The 19,950-nt window shown below is 41.5% G+C and overlaps 1 protein-coding gene across 2 annotated transcripts in view; it reads right to left on the bottom strand.

Annotated features, from left to right (window-relative positions):
* The window catches only part of PAMR1 (peptidase domain containing associated with muscle regeneration 1), a 63,635-nt gene that overhangs the window by 23,670 nt on the left and 20,015 nt on the right, over nucleotides 1-19,950 (bottom strand). For both annotated transcript variants that reach the window (XM_063118815.1, XM_063118814.1), the window contains exons 4-6: nucleotides 14,782-14,896; nucleotides 12,147-12,364; nucleotides 9,214-9,321 (exon numbers count right to left, since the gene is read on the bottom strand). In XM_063118815.1, the coding sequence (XP_062974885.1) occupies nucleotides 9,214-9,321; nucleotides 12,147-12,364; nucleotides 14,782-14,896 (441 nt within the window). The remainder of the gene's footprint in view (nucleotides 1-9,213; nucleotides 9,322-12,146; nucleotides 12,365-14,781; nucleotides 14,897-19,950) is intronic.

The raw sequence follows: 19,950 nt of genomic DNA on the forward strand, positions 1-19,950 counted from the left end.
AAGATCCCCATCATTCTTTACCAACTTCCTCTATGTTTCTAACATTAATAATGTGGACCTGTTCCAAAAGCCATCCCTCAGTAAGTCTACCTTTAATACCAGCGTAATAACAGCTTAAAGGAAAATTTCACGACTGAATAAGGGACGATGCCTTCTTTGTAATAACAATACAAAAATCAACTACATTCATATTCTGATCTTTCTTCCACTGAGTTCAAGGTAGCATTATCATTATCTTCATCATCAAACTGGCTTTGCTATTAGTATATAGAATTTTGGGGAGATTATCAGGAGGGGTGAGCAACATTCTTAGCTGAAACAACCCTGGAGTGATATGATCAAATTGCCTCATACTGCTCTGTAAAAAAAGACACAACACCAAGAATCACTCAGGATGTAGTGCTAATAAACAGCAGTAGGTACATCAGGGAGCCTTGGGTGCAAATAGGGATAGAAACAAGGTGCAATGTTGCCTAGAAGTCAGGTGGAGCCAAATCAATTTCTTTTTAGCCTGGGTTTCTTGTGTATAAAAACACTAGCATGTTCAATATGTTTTGTAATAGTAGTGATTTCATTCTGTCAAATATTGGCCTGATCTGTTCTGCTGTTTTATACTTCTGTCCACTTAGCTAGGAAACTATTTGTTTATAACTCAGTAAAGTTTCCCAAGTCCTTCACTTTCTGGAATCAGTCTGCTTTATTCAGCCAGTTCTGTTATGGGATGAATGACTGTGGCCAGGTCCACTTTCTTCAGGATGAGACACTGCCGCTGCACCTACTTCTTTCAGATTTACTACATATACTGTATATCCTAGCAACAATATTTAAGCACAAAGATGAAACCCAAGAATAATCACTGTAGCTATTCAAATAATACAGTCTTTAAAATTATTTTCTCTGCTTTTTAAATAAATTCACCTTCAGGATTGTAACATGATATATGAAGAAACATACCTTATTTTACACTGGGCAATGCCAAGTAGTCATCAAATCCTATCTCACTCAGAAGGTTTTGGGAGTAACACTGCTGTCCCAGCTGAAGCTTTCAAAGTATAATAATTACACTTGCTCTACCATTAGGCAGGCTGATGCATCGGCCTCAGGCCATAGAGTGGTAAGAGAGGCAAATTCTATCGCTCCCTACCCCCACACCAGAAAGGCCCGCTGCTGCCTCCCTGTCACCTCCAGAGGGTCCTCTGGAGAGCTCCACCAACCACTCTCCCACTGTGGCAGTTGCCACAGAAAGAGAACCGCTGGCGGAGTTCTCTGGAACAATCTGCTGTTGTGTGCCACCACTTCTCCTTACTGGGACTGTGGGAGCATCGTGAGAACTCGGCCAAAATCTTGTGACCTCTTGCAAGAGTTCAGCCAAGACTTGTGAGAATTTGGCTGAGGTCTCATGAGAGTTTCAGCTGAGCCCTCATGGAAGCCCCAAGGCTGGAAAGGGGCAGAAGATGCGCATGTGTAAAAGCAAGTGAATGAGTGGGAGGCAGGCAGGCAGGCAGGTGAGTGAACAGGTGGGTGGCAAGCAAGAGAATGGTTGGGCATTGGCGAGTGAATAGGTGGGTGGTGGCAATGGCAGCAGCCTCGCTTGAGGAAGCCAGATATGTTGGGCTGGACCTGACACTTGTTCTCAAGCTCATTGGCAAGAAGCTCACTGGGAGAATCATGCAGTGGAACTCCTCTTTCCCCCATACTACCCCTCTGATCCAGTTCAGGAGCCCTGCAGCTTCTTTTGCCTTTGGGGGCAACCCCTGCCCACCCCGCAGGCAGAACACTTAATCACAGATACCCTTGTTTGGTTCTTAGAACCAAAGAAAACATGGGAAAGAACACAGCGCATTGGACGCATGCTTTGCATACAAAAGGCAACGATGCCATTAGGGCCAGACTTTGTGGCATCATTCTGGAGCCCTGAAAACTTCCCATGACCATCACAGACAGTGCCAGAAGACGGGAGCTAGCAGTGTGGCAGGAAACTGGCCTGGCATCAGCACTTGGCATGAGCACATTGAGGCTAATGCAACATCTATCTGCAAGATCTTTCTTTCTTTCTTTCTTTCTTTTGCATTTCAGCAGCTTAGGGGCACTGCTCAATGTAGCATTAGACAAGGCTCCATGTGCGCCCACCAAGGTGTCAGCAAATGTGAAAGGAAGTGGTGAAGCATCCAAAGGTGGAATGGAAAAGGAAAGCAACGGGAAGGAGAGGGGGAGAGCTGCCAGGCTGGTTGGGGGAGGGGGTAACCCTTGGAGGGCGCCTTGCTCAATGCCTCCTCAAACCTGGCAATGATGCCGATGAAAGTTCTAGGTTCAATCCCTGGCATCTCCTTGTAGGGCTGGGAAAAGCTCCTGTCTGAAACTCTTGAGAGCCACTGCCAGTCCGCATAGTCGATACTGAGCTAAAGGACCAAATGGAGTGACTCCATAGAAAGCAGCTGTGATATTCCTCACATGTTTCAGTCACATAGCAATTGGGGTTGGGGTCCAATTTAACATCAAAAGAGACATGCAGGTGGGATGCACTGAACACTCCCCATATCTGCTGTGCCACTTATTTCCAGAATTGAGACTGGGGGTGGTCAGGGAGTCCCTGAGGAGAGGGGCTCAGGGAGGTAAGGTGCAAGTGGGGGAGGCTTTGGTACTCCTTACCTCCACACCCCCATTTTGCTGTTGAAATCAGAAACACCAGTCTCTTGACCCCACTTTTTATGTGATTGGTACAATTGCGTGCTTAAACACATCTAGTTTGCCCTTTGGTTGCTTGGTTTTTATTTTTAGGAGTTATATTTTATATTTGATCCATAATGTCTGCTCTATAACTCACATTTTGTATACCAGCTTATAAATCTTAAATGGTCATTTCACAGCCACCACTGTACTGATGCAGACAGGATTGTGATGTGTGTCAAATTTGTTTTCCGCACCGGAGTGTTCCTACTTCTTGTTCATACTTGTGGATAACCTCCTTCCATATTTAACGCTTGAGAATTCAATTTGATATTTTATCTAGCATATAATGACTTATGAAATTCTGAAGAGTTTAGTATTTGGGGAATGAAACGTTGTGTGAAAATAAAAAAATGAACATTTATGCAAATATGTGGGACTGCAGAATTATATATATTAAAGTTAATATTTCAAAGAATTTGGTTTGCTCCACATTATGAATCTCTTATTCACTTACTGCAAAACAACCTATTTTCCTCTGTCAAATGCACTCTTTAGAGATTCATTCTCATTTAAAATACATACATACTACTTTACATACACAATCCATGTTCATTAACTTATAGAAAGCAGTTGTTTCTACTTTTCTTGTGACCAGGGATTGTGAGGGAGGCCCTTTTAAATATGAGTTAGTCAATAAAGAGAAGGAACCCTAAAGAATTGTCCTCCCAAACCCTTCTGTATTACTGAGTAATGACAGTGGGCAGGAGTCAAGTACAGTCACACAAGAGAAGAATCAAGAGAACACTTTTACAGTCCCACTGGGGGGGGGGGGGAAATAGGGCCCAATCTAATGCTCATAGAGGTGGCACAGTACACTAGAGTTTAACTCAATGGAGCACCCTTCATTAGGATGCAGAATAAATATTGCATGGTTGGCAACGGAGACTGAGCAGCCGTAAAGAAATGGAAGTTGGATCTAACCAATGAATTCCCAATTCAATACAAGATCCCAGCATTTACTCAAGGACTTGAGTTTGCTGGGTTTTGTTTTAGACAATGGTGACAGGAAGTCTCAGAGCAAAAAGAGGTCAGAGTCCCTCGCTTTGAAGGCCAGCAGTTCCATGGGACGGCCTAATGAGCCAGAATACTGAGTTCCATGACAGGAAAATACAGTACAACCTCAATGGGCAGGGAGAGAGGGAGAACCGTTTCTAGCCTAGTCAAACAGCGGCTAAGAAGGGATAGGATTGGACTCTGCATATACATCATAAAGCAGAGATGGGGCAAATACTTAAAGTTTTCAAATCTTTGGTTCTTTACTGCTGAAGTGTCATATATGAGTTTGGGTTGGGTGGAGTTGTGTTTAAGTACTACAAAAATATTTTGTTTGGGAGACTAGCAGATGGATTTTGTGTTTATATTCAGGGTAAGGTTGGGATATCTGGGGTTGAAAAGTATTTTTCCCTACAGGTCAGTTTGGTAAACAATAATGTACCCCTCTTTTATCCTTCCTCAAGCTGTCTGGCAAGGGTAAGGGACAGAGCAACAGAGGGTGCCTAAGAGAAGGCAAATCCACACAAACAGAGACCCTTCTTTCTCCTGGCTAAACCATCTTGCTTTTGTTTCTTGTGGGTTCTCTTGTCCCTTTCTTTCTTACTTCATAATAAATACTTAAGAGGTCCGATCTGGCCCTATAGGTAGAGCTTGTACGCTGGTTCCATCATTGCCAGTCCTGGCCATCCACACCATGAAGTCCTATTCAAATGCAGGCTACTTGCATAAAATCCCACATGTGTCAGGCCAAAATCATGTGCTGTACCTGCATATATGTAAGAATATTTGTGAGCAAAGCTGTTTTCTTTCCTTCACTAAAGAAAGGTGTGATACCTCTTTTTTGCGTGCATATGGGACTGATAAATGCTCATTCTGTTCTGCCTTTTGTTTTTACTCTGCTAACTGGCTTTTTAACTAGAGGCAGCAATACCAAATAATTCCATCAGTTTTAGCCATTCTGCTCACGTCTCTCGAGGCTGACACCAGCTGCTATGTCCCATCTTCAGGATAGGATTTCACCCTAAACCTTCTTCCTTACAAAAGCTTTTCCTTTCATTGTCAGGAAACACTGACGGGATCTCCTTAATGAAAAGCTACACTATATTAGCCTTCCATCATATAAGTCCTGGAATAGAAATGCTATTCAGAAACATTCCCAATTTCCTCTTTAAAGTATTATGGCAGAAATTATTTTCAGTTCAAATTCTATTTTATGAAACAAAGTTAAAGATTTTTTTTCTGTTCTAACTGCTTTTGTGCTGCATTCCCCCCCCCAAAAAAAAATGTTTAGGTTACTTTTAGTAATATGAAAGGAAATATTTTTCCAATGTTCCTCTGGAGCCCTCTTGAATGAAAACTTTGCCATTAATATTCTGCCACTAAGATCTATGGAATTTAGATTGCAGGACAAAAAGCCCTCTAATCATGCGAAGGGAACACGAGGCCTGCAGGCTGCATGTGCCCCCCCCATGATCATTTTTGTACCCCCTGCCCCATCCCTGCTGAAGTTGGTCCCATTGTAAACCGCCCAGAGATCTTCGGCTGTGGGGCGGTATATAAATGTAATAAAATAAATAAATAAATTGTGGCAGCAGAAAAAGCAGCAATTTTGCAAGTAAACAAGGCATGTGGGAAACATGCACCTTTTTTGCAAGCAGAATTGCACTCCCAGAAGCCTCCCTGGCATGCAATTCTGCTTGCAAAGTAGGTGCATGCTATCCACCTGCCTTGTTTCCTTGCAAAATTGCTGCTGTTTCACAAAACGGTGGAGAATTCATCAGCAATCTGAGCAGTGGGGGCAATTCTGGTGGTGGTGAAGTTTCCCCTGGTGGGTTCAGGAGAGGCAATGTGGCCCCCTGACTCCTGGAAGTTCCCCAACTCTGCTGTGATCTTGTCCTCTGGGTCACCCTGACCGCTCATGTAGCTCTTGCATCATTCCCTGTCAATCACACTGTGATTGAATTCATTTCTCTCATTTCTTTCTTTCTCAGACTTTGACCTCACATTTCTGTATGAGCATCCATGGAAACTTTAAAGAACTGTACAATAAGAGAACAATGTGAACAATACATAAATACATTAAAAAGGACCATATGCAATCATTCTAACAGAGCAATGAAAGAGAGCAGCAGTGAGATTAGAGCCCTGTACAAGCAACACAACAAAAGGAGCAATCTCAGTGGCGAAAGGTCTGTCTCTCTACAAAAAGGCATTTGCTTGTTGGTGGAAGGTCATCAATGAAGGGCTGAGAGAGGTTTCTTTAGGGAGATTCCAAGCCTGGGCATAGCTCTCTCACATCCCCACTGAACTAACCCCAGGTACTTCCGGGAGAGAGAAGGTCCTCTTCAGAAGATCTTAAAGCCCAGGTAGGCTGATATAGAAGGATGAGGTCCTTCAGGGCAAGATCTACACTACTGCTTTCAAACAGTTTATAATAGTATTGACAACTGTTGGGGCCCAAGACACACTCCATATACAGTTTTCAGACAGTTCTCAAAGTGTCATATCCTGTTTGCTGTAGAGCAGGCCCAGGTCACCTGGTTCTAAGCCATTTAAGGCTAAGGAATAAGATTATTTCAGTCACTGCTTTGTCCTGATCACTCACTCCCTGCCAAGCCCTCACAGCTAATGCTACTAAGGCACAGAATCGGAGTTGGAGGCACATTATGCACTGCCCATGCCAAAGGCTTTTACAATATTTATTTATTATTTTATTAAAACATTTGTATCCCACTCTATATCACTGGGATCTCAGGGTGGCATACAGATGAAATCAGAACAATAGCTCAACAATACCAGTGCTCAGTGCTTTTTTTCTCATTATTTTTTCAAGACTACAACAAGAGTATATCTGGATAAGGTTCCCACGATTTTAGGGAGCCTAACCTTAATGAGGCATGCCCCAAAAGGCTTTTTAATAACTACCTAAATCATCAGACTATCAAGCAGAGCTATCTCTCTTCATCCACAGTTTCAAGCTCCCTGTCAGAACACACTTAAACATGGGGCGTTTCCATGCAATCAGTCAACGAATGCTCCAAGTAGTGGTGTTTCTATGAACATAATGTTCCATATGCACCTACTGCTTAACCAACGGCAAATTCCAGATTCCATTTCAGGGTGTGGCAGCTGCAGGAACTATAAAGACTATCTTGACTCCCAACCTCTTCAACCACTGCGGAATAACAATGTGTCACAAAGGCTAAACTCAGTTCAAATTATACAGTATTTCTGACACATCAAGAGAGAGCTGCCAACCAGCCAGTCTTTTGCTGCTCCTTCCAATAAAGCCGTATTCTTTCAAATAATCAGAAGAAATGGGCCAGTAAATTACAGATTCTGCCCATGATCTTCTTGATCCTGCCCATTAACCATCAGAGTCTGTTGGTATTGATCCACCAGATGTAACCTGATTCTTCCCCCAACCCCTCCAAGTACTGCCCTATTCCACTAGCCTGAACACACTTTGCAAGATAGCATTTTTTAAGAATCAAAAGTGTGAGAGGGGGGAAGGGGCTGAAAAACAGTTATAGATCTTTGTATATTCTCTCTCTCTCTCTCTCTCTCTCTCTCTCTCTCTCTCTCTCTCTCTCTTCAGTTACTGCTGGATTCACTGTTGAAAAACTTCAGTTAATTTGCTGGAATTTTCCTCTGAGGAGGGACTTGGCCTTGAAGAATGTTGACATCTCCCTGACCTTAGGTGTGAAATATTCTTCTTAGGTATTTCTAGAATGAAACCTGATGATACATCTGTGGTAGGACAGGGAGATCATGCTAGAACTGTCTATTTCAAACACAGTTAAGTGTAATGTGACTAACATCTTAGTATAAAAATTTAAAATACCAATGTTGGCAGCAAGCGATAATGTGACAGGCAAACAAAGCACTATGTGGCTGTTTTTTTCAGCACCATTTCCATAAACTAAGTGTTTGGACATAAGCCAATATGTTATTGGGGCCTGTCCTTTAGAATTACACGTAATCACTGATTATTACAACTGATGTAGTGAATGCAATACTTAATTCTATGCCTTATTCTAATCCCTCTTCAAAAATGCATGAAAAAAGGAGCCAGAATAATTTGCTCCTGCATAAAAATAGCAAGACCGTGTCTTGACATCATTGGAATGCTTCCACTTTACTATTTGTAACAGTGATGATTTAACACCATGTAAATTTATATATTGTATCACCAGGACTCAAGACAGGTAATAAAAAGATAAACATTCTCCTAAAACCTTTCCTCAATTTAATATCATGGTATTTATTGAAAGCCAAGACATACATTTAAAAAACAAACAAAAAATCTTTCCTTCTGAATTTGGCAGGTCTCTAGGGCAGTTTTCACCAACCTTGTGTCCTCCAGATGTGATGGATCACAACTCCATCATCCCCAGCTACATGTCCAGGCTGGAGATGTAGGAATCGTGGTCCAGCATATCTCGAAGGTACCAGGAAAGAGAAAGCTGCTCTAGAAAGAGAGAACACAGAATCGTATTCAGACACTGCCAAAGTGGTTAAAGTAAATGTGTGAGGAAAGGAAATGTTCTAGCCTCACCTCCTCATATGTTTCGGTTGCCCTCTGTACATGGAAGATAGCTTTCTGAAGAGGAGAGCCTCCTGTATCTGCAGAGGTTTTCCAAACCATTGAGAATGCTGGAATAATCAGGTCTTCAATCAGATGGAAAGCCTCTATGGATGCAGGAGGTTCTCTTCTTCAGAAACACCCTTCGCAAGTTAGAAAGAAATGCACAAGGAAGGGGTCGGGCTTGTGCACTTCCTCTCCTCAAATGTTTACTTGAACCACTTTGAGAAGGCCTGGATAGGGCTCTTATCTGCGGAGAAACCACCAAAAGTCTTTTCCAAGGGTGCTTTCAGATAGATGGCTCCTAGAGCTACCAATCAAAAGACATTGTGCAGCCCCTTAATTGATTTTTCATGGAAAGAAAAAAGAAAGACAGAAGACACAGTAGGAAAAATACAGGAGACCTGGAAGTGGAAAATCCCTGCTTCCCTGTAAAATTCTGTAAATGATGGAGATAAAAGCATCATCTCAAAGCAGTCCAGGTGCCTTTGTTAAACAGACAATATAGTCTGAAAGATGCTCATAGCTGTTAGCAGAGCTGCTTACATGTATGCTTGGCTTCGTTAGATGCTTAAGATTGATTTTGAACTGGCCTTCGAGCATCTGCTGACATAGGTGAGTAGTTTGTGAAATCAAGAGACCAACCCATTGTATAGGAAAATAGCTTCTGAATAAATACAATTAATAGTGAATTCCATGACCTAGTCCCACTTTGTTTCATTAAACAGCTTCTACTCATACTTTGTTCAGTTCCTTTCTATTTTTTAAAAGCTATGATGCACCAATGATATAACCCTATCAGCCTAAGCATTCTATGTGGGAATGCTAAACAATAGTGGAATGAATGAAAACACAGAAATCCTGATCATGCTTAGGTACATTTACAGGCACAGGGATGTACTCACAGCTTTCACAACGGTTCCCAGTATAGCCAGCCAGGCAGGCACATTTGTAGCCACCAATTTTATCAAGGATGCAGGTTCCATCATGTAGACATGGAGATGAAGAACAAGCTGAAAAAAGCATAAGGAAGACTCCTCAGTTTTGTCTATTGGGAATTTTCCTTCACCTCTTTTAAATCTCATCTGCCTATCCATCTGGGCAAAATGCATATGTAAGATGTATATTTCAGGGAACGTTGCTATTTGGTAAATTGTAAGATAGATTTTTGGAGCTGTGAATCTTAGTGAGATTGTGATTTTTATGATTCTTCTGCTTACCCCATGTTTTGGTCTGCTAAGCATTATTCATTGTGATGGACAATATTCAGTCATAGTCAAGGCAATGACCGTGTTTAGAATGATCAAATCTACATAAATCTAGAAGCAGATCAATAGACATCCCTGTGATTTTCATATATATACCATCTGTGTTTTCTTCCTCAACTGGTCCCTGAGGAACCTAGCTTCCTGGGTAGCTAGAAATTAGGGACATGACGCAGCCATGACCTGATCAGTAATAAAGCAGCAGGAAAGAAGCCTAGGAGAAGTAAAACTCTACAACAGCGGTGTTGCAATTACATCAGTAGAGCCTACAGAGGTCAAACAACATGAAATGTCAATGAAGAGATCTAGGTGCTCAGCAAGCTATCTGAAAAGGCTCTTAATGAAGATGACGCAAGCACAAAGGACCCAGCAATGTAAATAAAAAAGAATCTCCCCAAATCAGAAATTATACAACAGTATAATTTATGTACTGTCTGATAAAACCACCACTCTTTTTATTTTCCCTGCTTTTCAATGGAGCCCTTATTATTATTATTATTTATTTATTTATTTATTTATATAGCACCATCAATGTACATGATGCTGTACAGAGTAAAACAATAAATAGCAAGACCCTGCCGCATAGGCTTACATTCTAATAATGCTTAGAATATTATCATCCTAGAGGACAGGTGGACAATGTGTGGCTCTCCAGATGTTTGGGGCTAAAACTCCCATCAGCACCAATCAGCATAGGGCAGATCTACACCTTGGGTCAAATCATTTTGATCCCATCATGATAACACTATATCCCTCTTGCATATTTATACCTCGTAGGACACACAATGACATTTGTTTCAGTATTTGGGATAGTGTGGGATAAAGAGCAGGAAATAACACTATGGAAGCCGTATACAGAATGTGTAGTGTGTCCCAACAATTTTCAGGGCACTTCAATACTGCTATAAAGCAGTAGTATAGATCTAGCTATAGTCAATGGTGAGGGATAATGGGAGTTCCAGGTCAAAACATATGGAGCATCCCTGATTGCCTACCCCTGTCCTAGAATAGCACCATTCCCTTTTGGGCCATTGAACAGTGGCCTAAGTGCTTAAACTGGTTCTTAACAATAAACACAGGAGAACAGCTAAGTAAACTCTGTTTACCCTGTTGTTACCCTGATCTCAGCTACCCCTCAAGCTTATTGTACAGAGAAGGATTTAACAGTGCTGTATCTTATTAAATTTGTGCTGCCAGAGGTCTCGGTCTCACAGCTCCTTCAAGCTCCCACCCCCATCACTCCCCATGTAAATCACATTCTTCCCGATAAACAGTGTCAGCAGCCAGGTTAATGCTTTGCAAAAGAGAGAGTTTTAAAAGCTTTTCATTTCAGCTGCACATTAGGCCAGGACAGTCTCACAATAAGGCACACAATAAAACTTCCTTATAAAACTGTAAGCGCTCCGTATCCCACTCTGCATAGATTACCACAGTAGCAACCAACCACCCAATCTCTAAATAATTACTGCTAAAAATGGGGCGGAAAGAAAAGTAGATGGCAGCAGCGGAATACTAAAAAGGTTCCCGCTGAGCAGAGGAAACAAAATCCATTCATCCCACCCTGTATGGAATATGTTAGTCCCATGAGTGTGGGAGGCTTTGCTCCAATATACCCCACACCAAGTTCAATTTCATGGAGCCGACATTATTATTATTATTATTATTATTATTATTATTATTATTAGTCTTTTAATTAATATTTCTAGCTACTTCTAGCAACTCCTGTGATGGTACTTTTTGTACTTTATGTAATAATAAGAAGAACAATCATGAAGTAGCCCATCAGCCAGTAAGTAAGGTGTCCCACTGGACTGAGAGCTGGACTTGGTAGGAGGAAGCCCATATTTAAAGGCACATCAATTACCAAAAAAATATTTTTCAGTCATGGACCTCAATTTTCCTCCATTCCACTCATCCCCTCCATGACACAGAAATATTAGTTGTGACAGTAAGCAGACACACAACACCTACAGCAGTTAATCCAAAATGATTAACATTCCCTCCCCCAAACATTGTGATTGGAGGAGAACATGGTCACGGACAGCGCTGTGGCAGTTCCTAATTGGTTAGCTACAGATGTTAGTACCAATTATCAAAACTACCCCACCCATCACCCCACACCACACACACACACTAAATGGTCAAATAATTTTGGAGATGTTAGAAGGTCTGATTGGGCACGTCTCCACTCTAAAATTATTCTATGGGTTTAGAAGTGGCCAATCTCTGCTCTGGAAGATTGAATGTTTTGCGGATGTTAGCAGATCTTTCTGGTGCAGAGCGCACACCCCTAGCTGCCACCTTCCCAGCCTTGAAGGTATTTCCCAAGACAATGGTATGATCAGATAAGTGTGCTGTATGTTCATGTGGCTTCACAGAGTTTGTGGAGAGCCCAGTATATCAATAGCAGAAGTACTCCCATTTCTCAATGTCTCATCTTCATAACAAATGTTGCTTCTACACCAGGACCTGAGCACAAAGGTTTTTAATGGCACAAAAAAGGGAGACAAAATTCATGAGATCAAGTTATTGTGGTTGAAAATAGCGCACCTCTTTATTTTCAGCATCTTTACCTGTAATTTCTTCAAAGATGGCATGAAACCCATCAAAGTTCTTGGAACCATCAGAATGGAAAAGAACATGGAGTGAAGATCTTGTGCTTCGGATTGGAGGAGGCCTGTCATTTCCACAGAAACGCTTAATTATCCTGCTGTCAACAGTATCCCCATCTCGGACCTCTACATAGTCATACTGGCACATGTAGTCAAACTCCAGGCTCAACATAGCAAACCTTGGACCAAAAAAAAAAAAAAAAAGACAACAAATTCTGATGCCAAACTTACATTTCTCTTATAGAATTCCATTTTTAAATGACTTCGGTGCTCTTGAATCTGAAAACCCTCCCATTAAAGGCCTTTCTTCTCCTCCATCGCATTTTTTGTATAGTGAGAAATCTGACAACAACCTAAGGATGTGTCAAAATACTTTGCATGGGGCAGTCTAAATGGGTTGTTTGCCAAACCAGACGCATAGCAGAACTGGCAAGCAGGTGGGAGGCAGTGAATAAATGAATGAAATCTTTATTGCTAAAAGAGATAAACCATCACAATTCAACATAATAAAAACAAGTAAAAGATAAGCTAAAATAATTAAGTTAAGTAAGTTTAAAATGGATAATACAGAAAAATCACATTAACATACATTAAGAACTCATGAGTGGGGAACTAGATCAGTACATATACTAGAACGAAATCTCCAGCTCTCCATTATAAAACTTGTTGGGAGTCTTGGTGCCGAGCTCTCAACTTACTTGCAGCTAAGGCGAATTTTGCAACCAGATCAGTAATAACTACATTACTGCCAACCAGCAATATACAGATTTGCTCAAGGGAAGTGCATTTGCTCAGTTGTCCATGACCCCAACCAACTATGGGCTAATTAATTTACCTATGGTTGATCTGGTCTGCACATCAGCAAGCAAGTATGTCTCCCACCTGCTTGCTGCTTTCTCTTTTTAAATAGGGCTTTTTATATATGCCACTTTCTGTTAACGATGGTTGGTCGTTACATAACAACCGGGTCATAGAAGTGGTGAATACGAAGAGCAATATTTTAAAAGCCAGCTGCTATTCATCTCTTGGTTGAAGAAAGGGGAATGGTTCACCCTACCTCCTGATCAGTGGCAATCTAACTTTTTAAGAGGGTTAAACATGTGCATTTCTCTGTAGCTAGTTCATGCCCAAAGTTTTGCGTCATTGAATATGTTATAAACTTCTCCTGTTAACCTTCAAAGCTTTTCACGGTCTGACTCCTTCCTATCTCTCCTCTCTCATCTCACACTATTACCCCGCTCGTGCTCTTCGCTCCTCTGATGCCATGTTTCTCGCCTGCCCAAGGGCCTCTACTTCCCTTGCTCGGCTTCGTCCATTTTCTTCTGCTGCCCCTTACGCCTGGAACGCTCTTCCAGAACATTTGAGAACTACAAGTTCAATCGCAGCTTTTAAAGCTCAACTAAAAACTTTTCTTTTTCCTAAAGCTTTTAAAACTTGATGTTGTGCGGACTTTATACTGTTAGTTTTACCCTACCCTGTGCCTGTTGGCATTCTCTTCCCCTCCTTATTGTTTTACTATGATTTTATTAGATTGTAAGCCTATGCGGCAGGGCCTTGCTATTTACTGTTTTACTCTGTACAGCACCATGTACATTGATGGTGCTATATAAATAAATAAATAAATAATAATAATAATAATAATAATAATAATAATAATTATAAAAGAACGGCAAGGTAGGTGCATGGGGAGAAAATGGTGAATTGCTGCTTCTTTGGTTTTAGCACCAGGTCTCGGAAAGCCACCTCTACAAACTTCCCTAATTTTGATACGCTGTGGAAAGTGGTAGAAAAATGGAGGAGGACTTAAGGCACTGCTAAAGGGTTGCAAAATGAATGGAAGTGAGAAATTAGTGCAAACTTGATGGATATGCGTTTTTTTTAAAAAAAAAATGAATTTGAGGAATGGGTGGGGCAATAGTAGTGGGAACTTTGTCACAAGTCATAGCTGTATTAGGATCTGTTTCTTGAGATACCTATTTGATTGCCCCACATGCAGAAGCCACTCATGATCCACTGGCATTATAATAAATCACTGTTTTGAAAATCAGCAGAAATAACAGGCAATGTTTCACACATTCTATCAAGGGCGCTTGCAAACTCCCATGCCTCTGATCAAATGCTTGATAGCAGGATCAAGAAGGACAAAGCCTTGCACACAGCCCACTTTTCCTTTGGTGGGAATGGTACATGCTGTGTTCGTTACCTGCTGGAGATGCTGAGCATTCAAGTTCTAGTCCATTCCCCTGTGGGAAATTGCCTGTCATTGCAGCTTCCCTCTTCACTTGCCCAAAGGTATGTTTCTTTCAGGGGAAACTCAGGCATGCTCAGATAAAGATAATCTGAGAACCAGTATGTAAATAAGACGCCCAGTGCATAATTTCTGGATGGTTTTAAGATGACACGGAAAGAGGCAGAGAGCCATTTTTTAAGTTCACATTTAAATTATCATTAATGTTCATGACAGTGGGGAGGATACAGATCCCACTTAAAATTCCTCTGGGTTTCAGCATTGTCTGGACACACCTTCTACTTCCATATAAGTGTGTGCCATGCAAGAAAAGAAAATCCAGGATACTAAAATTCATCTCTCACCTACCTTAACTCGACAACAAACCCAGGTTTGGCATGTATAGTCCACTCACACTGGGCATTCAGTGGATAACTCTCCAACAAAATCTGACCTTTTGAAGCCTGGAGAACCTGCCCACATCCTGAAAGGAAGGAAGGAAGGAAGGAAGGAAGGAAGGAAGGAAGGAAGGAAGAAAGAAAGAAAGAAAGAAAGAAAGAAAGAAAGAAAGAAAGAAAGTCCATTAGGTTCTTTAAGGAAAACAAACTTAGAAACAGCACCTAAAAGGCTGACCTATCTGAACATGTTGGAAAAAGATTGTCACATATCTCAGCCTGCACATTATGTGGCCTCCTAAGCTGAATGTAGCCCATGTGACATATACAGCATGCCACCAGGAGCTCAGTAAACCTCTTGTTGCCTTTTTGGGACTTTCAAGAAGAGTAGTGGGATTGTCAAGCACTTAGTGAATGGTTGCAGATCGATGGTAGAACACACGCTTTCCATGCAGAAGTTCCCAGGTTCAACCCTTGGCATCTCCAGGTGGGGTTGGTGGTAAAAGCCCTTTCTGAAAGCTTGAAAGCTGCTGCCAGTCATTGCAGATAATACTAAACTAGATGGACCAATAGAGTGAATTGTAAAACAGTTTCCTATGTTCACTTGGCTAGCCACAATACACAGATGGTGATGAGCTGTGTTCAGTTCAGTGTGATGGTTCGCAAGTTATGTCTGCATTACCTACAGTCCTAACATACAGCAAACTTCACTGGGGGAGCTGAAAGAGATTGCTTAATGTGAAATTAAAATCTATTGGGTTGTATCCAATGTTAGCCTAATTAAAGCCCCATTCATTTCAGCTGATCTTCTCTAAGTAGGACTAACATTGGAAACAATCCATTATTTCAACATTGGTTGGTAATATTATCACATAGTAGTACTCATGCACAGATTTTGTTCATTTCCATGAGGCTTGAGCAGAAAAACTTTCTAGGGGATCATGCCCCATTGGCAATTAGCAGAAGCAGGTGCCATTTTGATTTTCTGTCTCAGGCATCAAAACCTTGGGCCAGCCTTGGTGTACACATTTAATTGTTCCCCTGCAAAGCTTTCCAAGATGGTTTAATATTGTTGCACCTGAACATTAGCTGCAACAATGTTAAACAGACTATCAATCTACATTAAGTCTGTCTGGACCTTCTCATCCATGCATTCACTCAGTGGGTGGAAGGGGAAGCAGGACTATGCTCACTGGTCCCAACTTCCAATCTCCATGTTTTCAAGGAAGATGTGGAGGGGAAAATCTGAACAAACCTACAATTTAGCCAGTTTTCAGGGTTGTGGGAAGTCTTGCATGATCTTCCTTAATGCAGTGGCTGTACCAAAATACCAAATGTCAAATCTCAATATTGCCTGTTTCCTGCATGACCCTACTGGGTTAAGACTTGCTCTTATTTATTTTTTAAAAACCTTTTCTCAATGTACCCTCTATTACCCTCAGTTAAATGCACTCTGATGAAACAGAAAATAAGCTCAGAAGGGGGTTCATCATCAGTGTTTCATTCCACACTAGGGCTTGTTGGTTCCTGGTGTGAAAGGCTGGAAAATTAATTACTTTGCCCCCATGGCTGTCATTACGATGCCCTTGGGATATGCCAGGATCCGCTACAACGTACATGATAATGTGGCTTCCCACACTGACGAGAGGAAACCTAGCACTGGTTCTGGCTCCCACCTCAAAACAACCTGAGACAAAGCTGCAGGAAACCTTCTTCAGAAGGACTGACAAGGTCCTTGAATCACCTCAGAGAACATTCCCCTTTCGTTACAAGGGGGCTTTTGAGTTTCCTTTGTCGCTGTTGCCTTTGACGAGAAAGAACTGGTGCAAAGAGATGATGGCGTGTAAGGAATACTGAATGCACCTTTCTCGGGAGAACAGTACAGTCTGAACTTGCAGAACATTTCTGCCAAGGAAATGGGGCTGGCCAACAAAGCAGGTGGTCCAAGGGCGAGAGAGAGAGAGAGAGAGAGAGAGAGGGAGAGAGAAAGCCATTCAACGAATGCCCCTAAAGGAACAGGCTCAAACCTTCTTTGCAATGAAGCCGCTCTGCGGCCAGATCTGATCTTCATTTCTCTCTCTCTAGCTTGCCCCAAGAGAAGTTAATGTGACACCCTGCTGCCACCCCTTGAAGCAAATGATCAAGGCATCCAGCTCCACCATCTTCCAATCAAAAGGATCTTTTATCTCTTAGAGGGAAAGACCTGGCCAGTTCTCAAGAATAATTTACACTCCAAATGCTAATCTTGGCAAATCCTGCCTTGTTCTGAAGCAAGTTGGGGGAAGAGGAAGAAAAGAATCCTGTTTGGAAGATTGTCAGCATCACTACTCCTTTGTGTCGGGAAAAAAAAGGAGGCAAAACTGTTTTCTGGGGCACATAAAAATTCTAGCTTGAGTTTTTTTTAAAAAAAAGTAGAGAAAGAACAGCTGCTGGATTTTTTTATAATTGCAAATATATATATATATATATATATATATATATATATATATATATATATATATATATTCTCCTGTTGCTATTCCACTCTGCCTCCGCACTGCCCCGCCCCTTTAAGACTAGCTCAGACCTCAAGGTGTCCTCTAGACACAGTTCCTCTCATTTATATATCGCCCTGTGGAATTCCCCTAGTAAATCAACAGAACTGAAAACCAACAACAAGAAGCAAGAGGCACCACTAAATATTCAGAAGCACGGTGAGGTATGGGAAAAGTTGCCTGAAGTGGGAGAAAAGAGGAAGTGGGACAGACTTGAAGGAACTGGGATTATTTCAAAGAGAGGGGTGGTGGGAAGGAAGTATGATAGTTAGGGCAGATTCAGTTATGTGAACCTGGAAAGAAATGAAAAGTGGGATTGCATCCCACCCCACTTAAAGCACTGTCTTGGATCGGGGAATAAAGCTTTACATACTAATATCAGAACCCTGACCAACCTTACTGTGCGTGGTTCTGTTTGCCCCTCTCAAAAGGGATATCATAAAACTAGAAAGTGTGCAGAAAGGGGGATCCCTACACAAGGAAAGGTTAAAGTATTTGGGAATTTTTGTTTTAAAACAACATGATAGAAATTTATAAAATTGTGTGCAGTAGAAGAAAGTAGACAGATTTTTTTGTATGTTTCTCTTGACTTGGGAATTCAGGGTCATCCTGAACAAACCCTGACTTATGGTTCTGGCTTTTAAGAAGAGCAATAAGCCAGGGGTCCCAGTTTGGATGTAACGCTAAACAAACCATGGGTGGAGGTTTTCTAGTTCGTTTAACTGCTCCCACAGGAGGAGACACACAGTCAGACAGCCTGCGCCAGCACAGTTCCTTCCTGAATCCTGAAGAATTCTTGCTTATCATTACAGTATGTCTGAATCTGCTCAACAAAACGGATGGGGAATATATTCAGAACAGCAATTGAGGCAGGGCAGGGCAGGGGTGGAATATGTCTTCACATAATGCATATGGAATGGAATGTATTGCCAGAAGATGTGGTGTTTGCCACGAGCTTAGATGACTTTTAAAGTTCTATCAATATATATTCTCTATGATTGCTATATTACAACTTTATGTTGCTGAGCCAGTGGGAGGGCTTATGGGCTTCCCAGAGGCCATCCACTGTGGGAAACAGGATGCTGGACTAGACTGATGTTTGGTCTTAAGCTCTTAACCTTCTGTTTCTCACCACCACCACTAAAACATGGACAACCTAGAAAGAAACTTTCTAGCTTTCTTCAGGAAGTTTTTATGTTGAACCGGGGGGGGGGGGGAGGAACCAAATTTGCCATGATGTCCAATTAGACCTCACTTTTCTATCAGGCCATGTGTGTTAGAATCATTTGTATGATGTTGTTGCATAGGATATATCGATCACATTACCCTCTTAGGTTTATGCTGAGTGGATAAACATATCATTATTCTCCTTGACACTCTGTAGTTTCCTGCCATTAGTCTCATAGGTCTACTACCTGGCACCACCATTGGGGGAAAAAAGCTTCCTTCAGGTAGAGCTATCTGACAATCTTCCTCCACAGTTGTTGTTGTTGCTGGAGTTCCATTACTTTTTTGCCTCACTATTTCTGCCTGAGCTTGCCAAGCTTTTCCTGGCCCTATGGCGCCTTTCAAGGACGCACAAAATTTTGGCACATGAAGCTTCTCCCACTGCCTCTCTCCACGCTAGAAAAAGCTGCACCTGCCCAATCCCTGCAGGTCTGGTTGCTAGAATAACCTAATCAACTTGGTGGTTGAGAAAAAGTGCTGAATTTCTCAAGGACGCTGTTGAATCCTATTAGAAACACATTAGTGGTGAGAAGGAAGAGGAACTGTCCAGCCCTTGTAGCCAAAGGGAAACTATATAACTGCAAAAATAATTTACATACTTTCACATCATCCAAAAACCTGAGCACAAAAGCAGATTTTTAAAGAAGTCGACATATAGCCTGGTTTCAAGCCAGGTTAAGACAGAGGAGTTGGATTTCAACTGATTTATTCCCAATGAAGTCAATGGGACACACCTGGCTTAAATCCAAAGCATTTGGCTTCATTGGCTGAGGACTGAATTCCTCTTACCTTAAGTTGCTATGTTTTTACTGACAGGGATTAATGCTGCAGTCCTAGACACATTTACCTGGGAGTAAGCCCCGTTAAATTCAATAGCACTTACTTCTGAGTAGGGACAGAAGGATCTACCAAATTCAATTCTGCGAAGTTTCTAATTTTTTGTAATCATTCTGATCATTTTTGACCACTTCTGCATTTGTTTGCTATTTTTTAAAGTTCACATGAGAATTGGTACATATTTTTCTGCTCATTTCTTCTTATATATGCGTTTTGGTATACACTTTCTCAAGTATGCACATTTTGCAAGCAATTCTCCTTAATGCAATGCAGTTTTGTGTACACTTTCCCCTATAATATGCATTTTTCTGAACTTTTTTGATGTGCAAACTACATTGCAAAATTTGGAAAAGTGGGGATGTCACCATGTCACTGTGTTCCAGTTCATGTATAGATTCAGGAAGTGCCAATTTGTATATACAGGATTACCTTATCAGTGCCTTTGCCAGCTGCAGAAGAGGAAGAATATTGGTCTTTCTGCAGCCAATGGAATGTCATCAGGAAGCAGTACGTAAGTGGGCCTTCTCAGTGGTAGCACCCACCTT

The sequence above is a fragment of the Elgaria multicarinata genome, chromosome 2 (genome assembly GCF_023053635.1).
Source record: "Elgaria multicarinata webbii isolate HBS135686 ecotype San Diego chromosome 2, rElgMul1.1.pri, whole genome shotgun sequence".
NCBI lineage: Eukaryota > Metazoa > Chordata > Lepidosauria > Squamata > Anguidae > Elgaria > Elgaria multicarinata.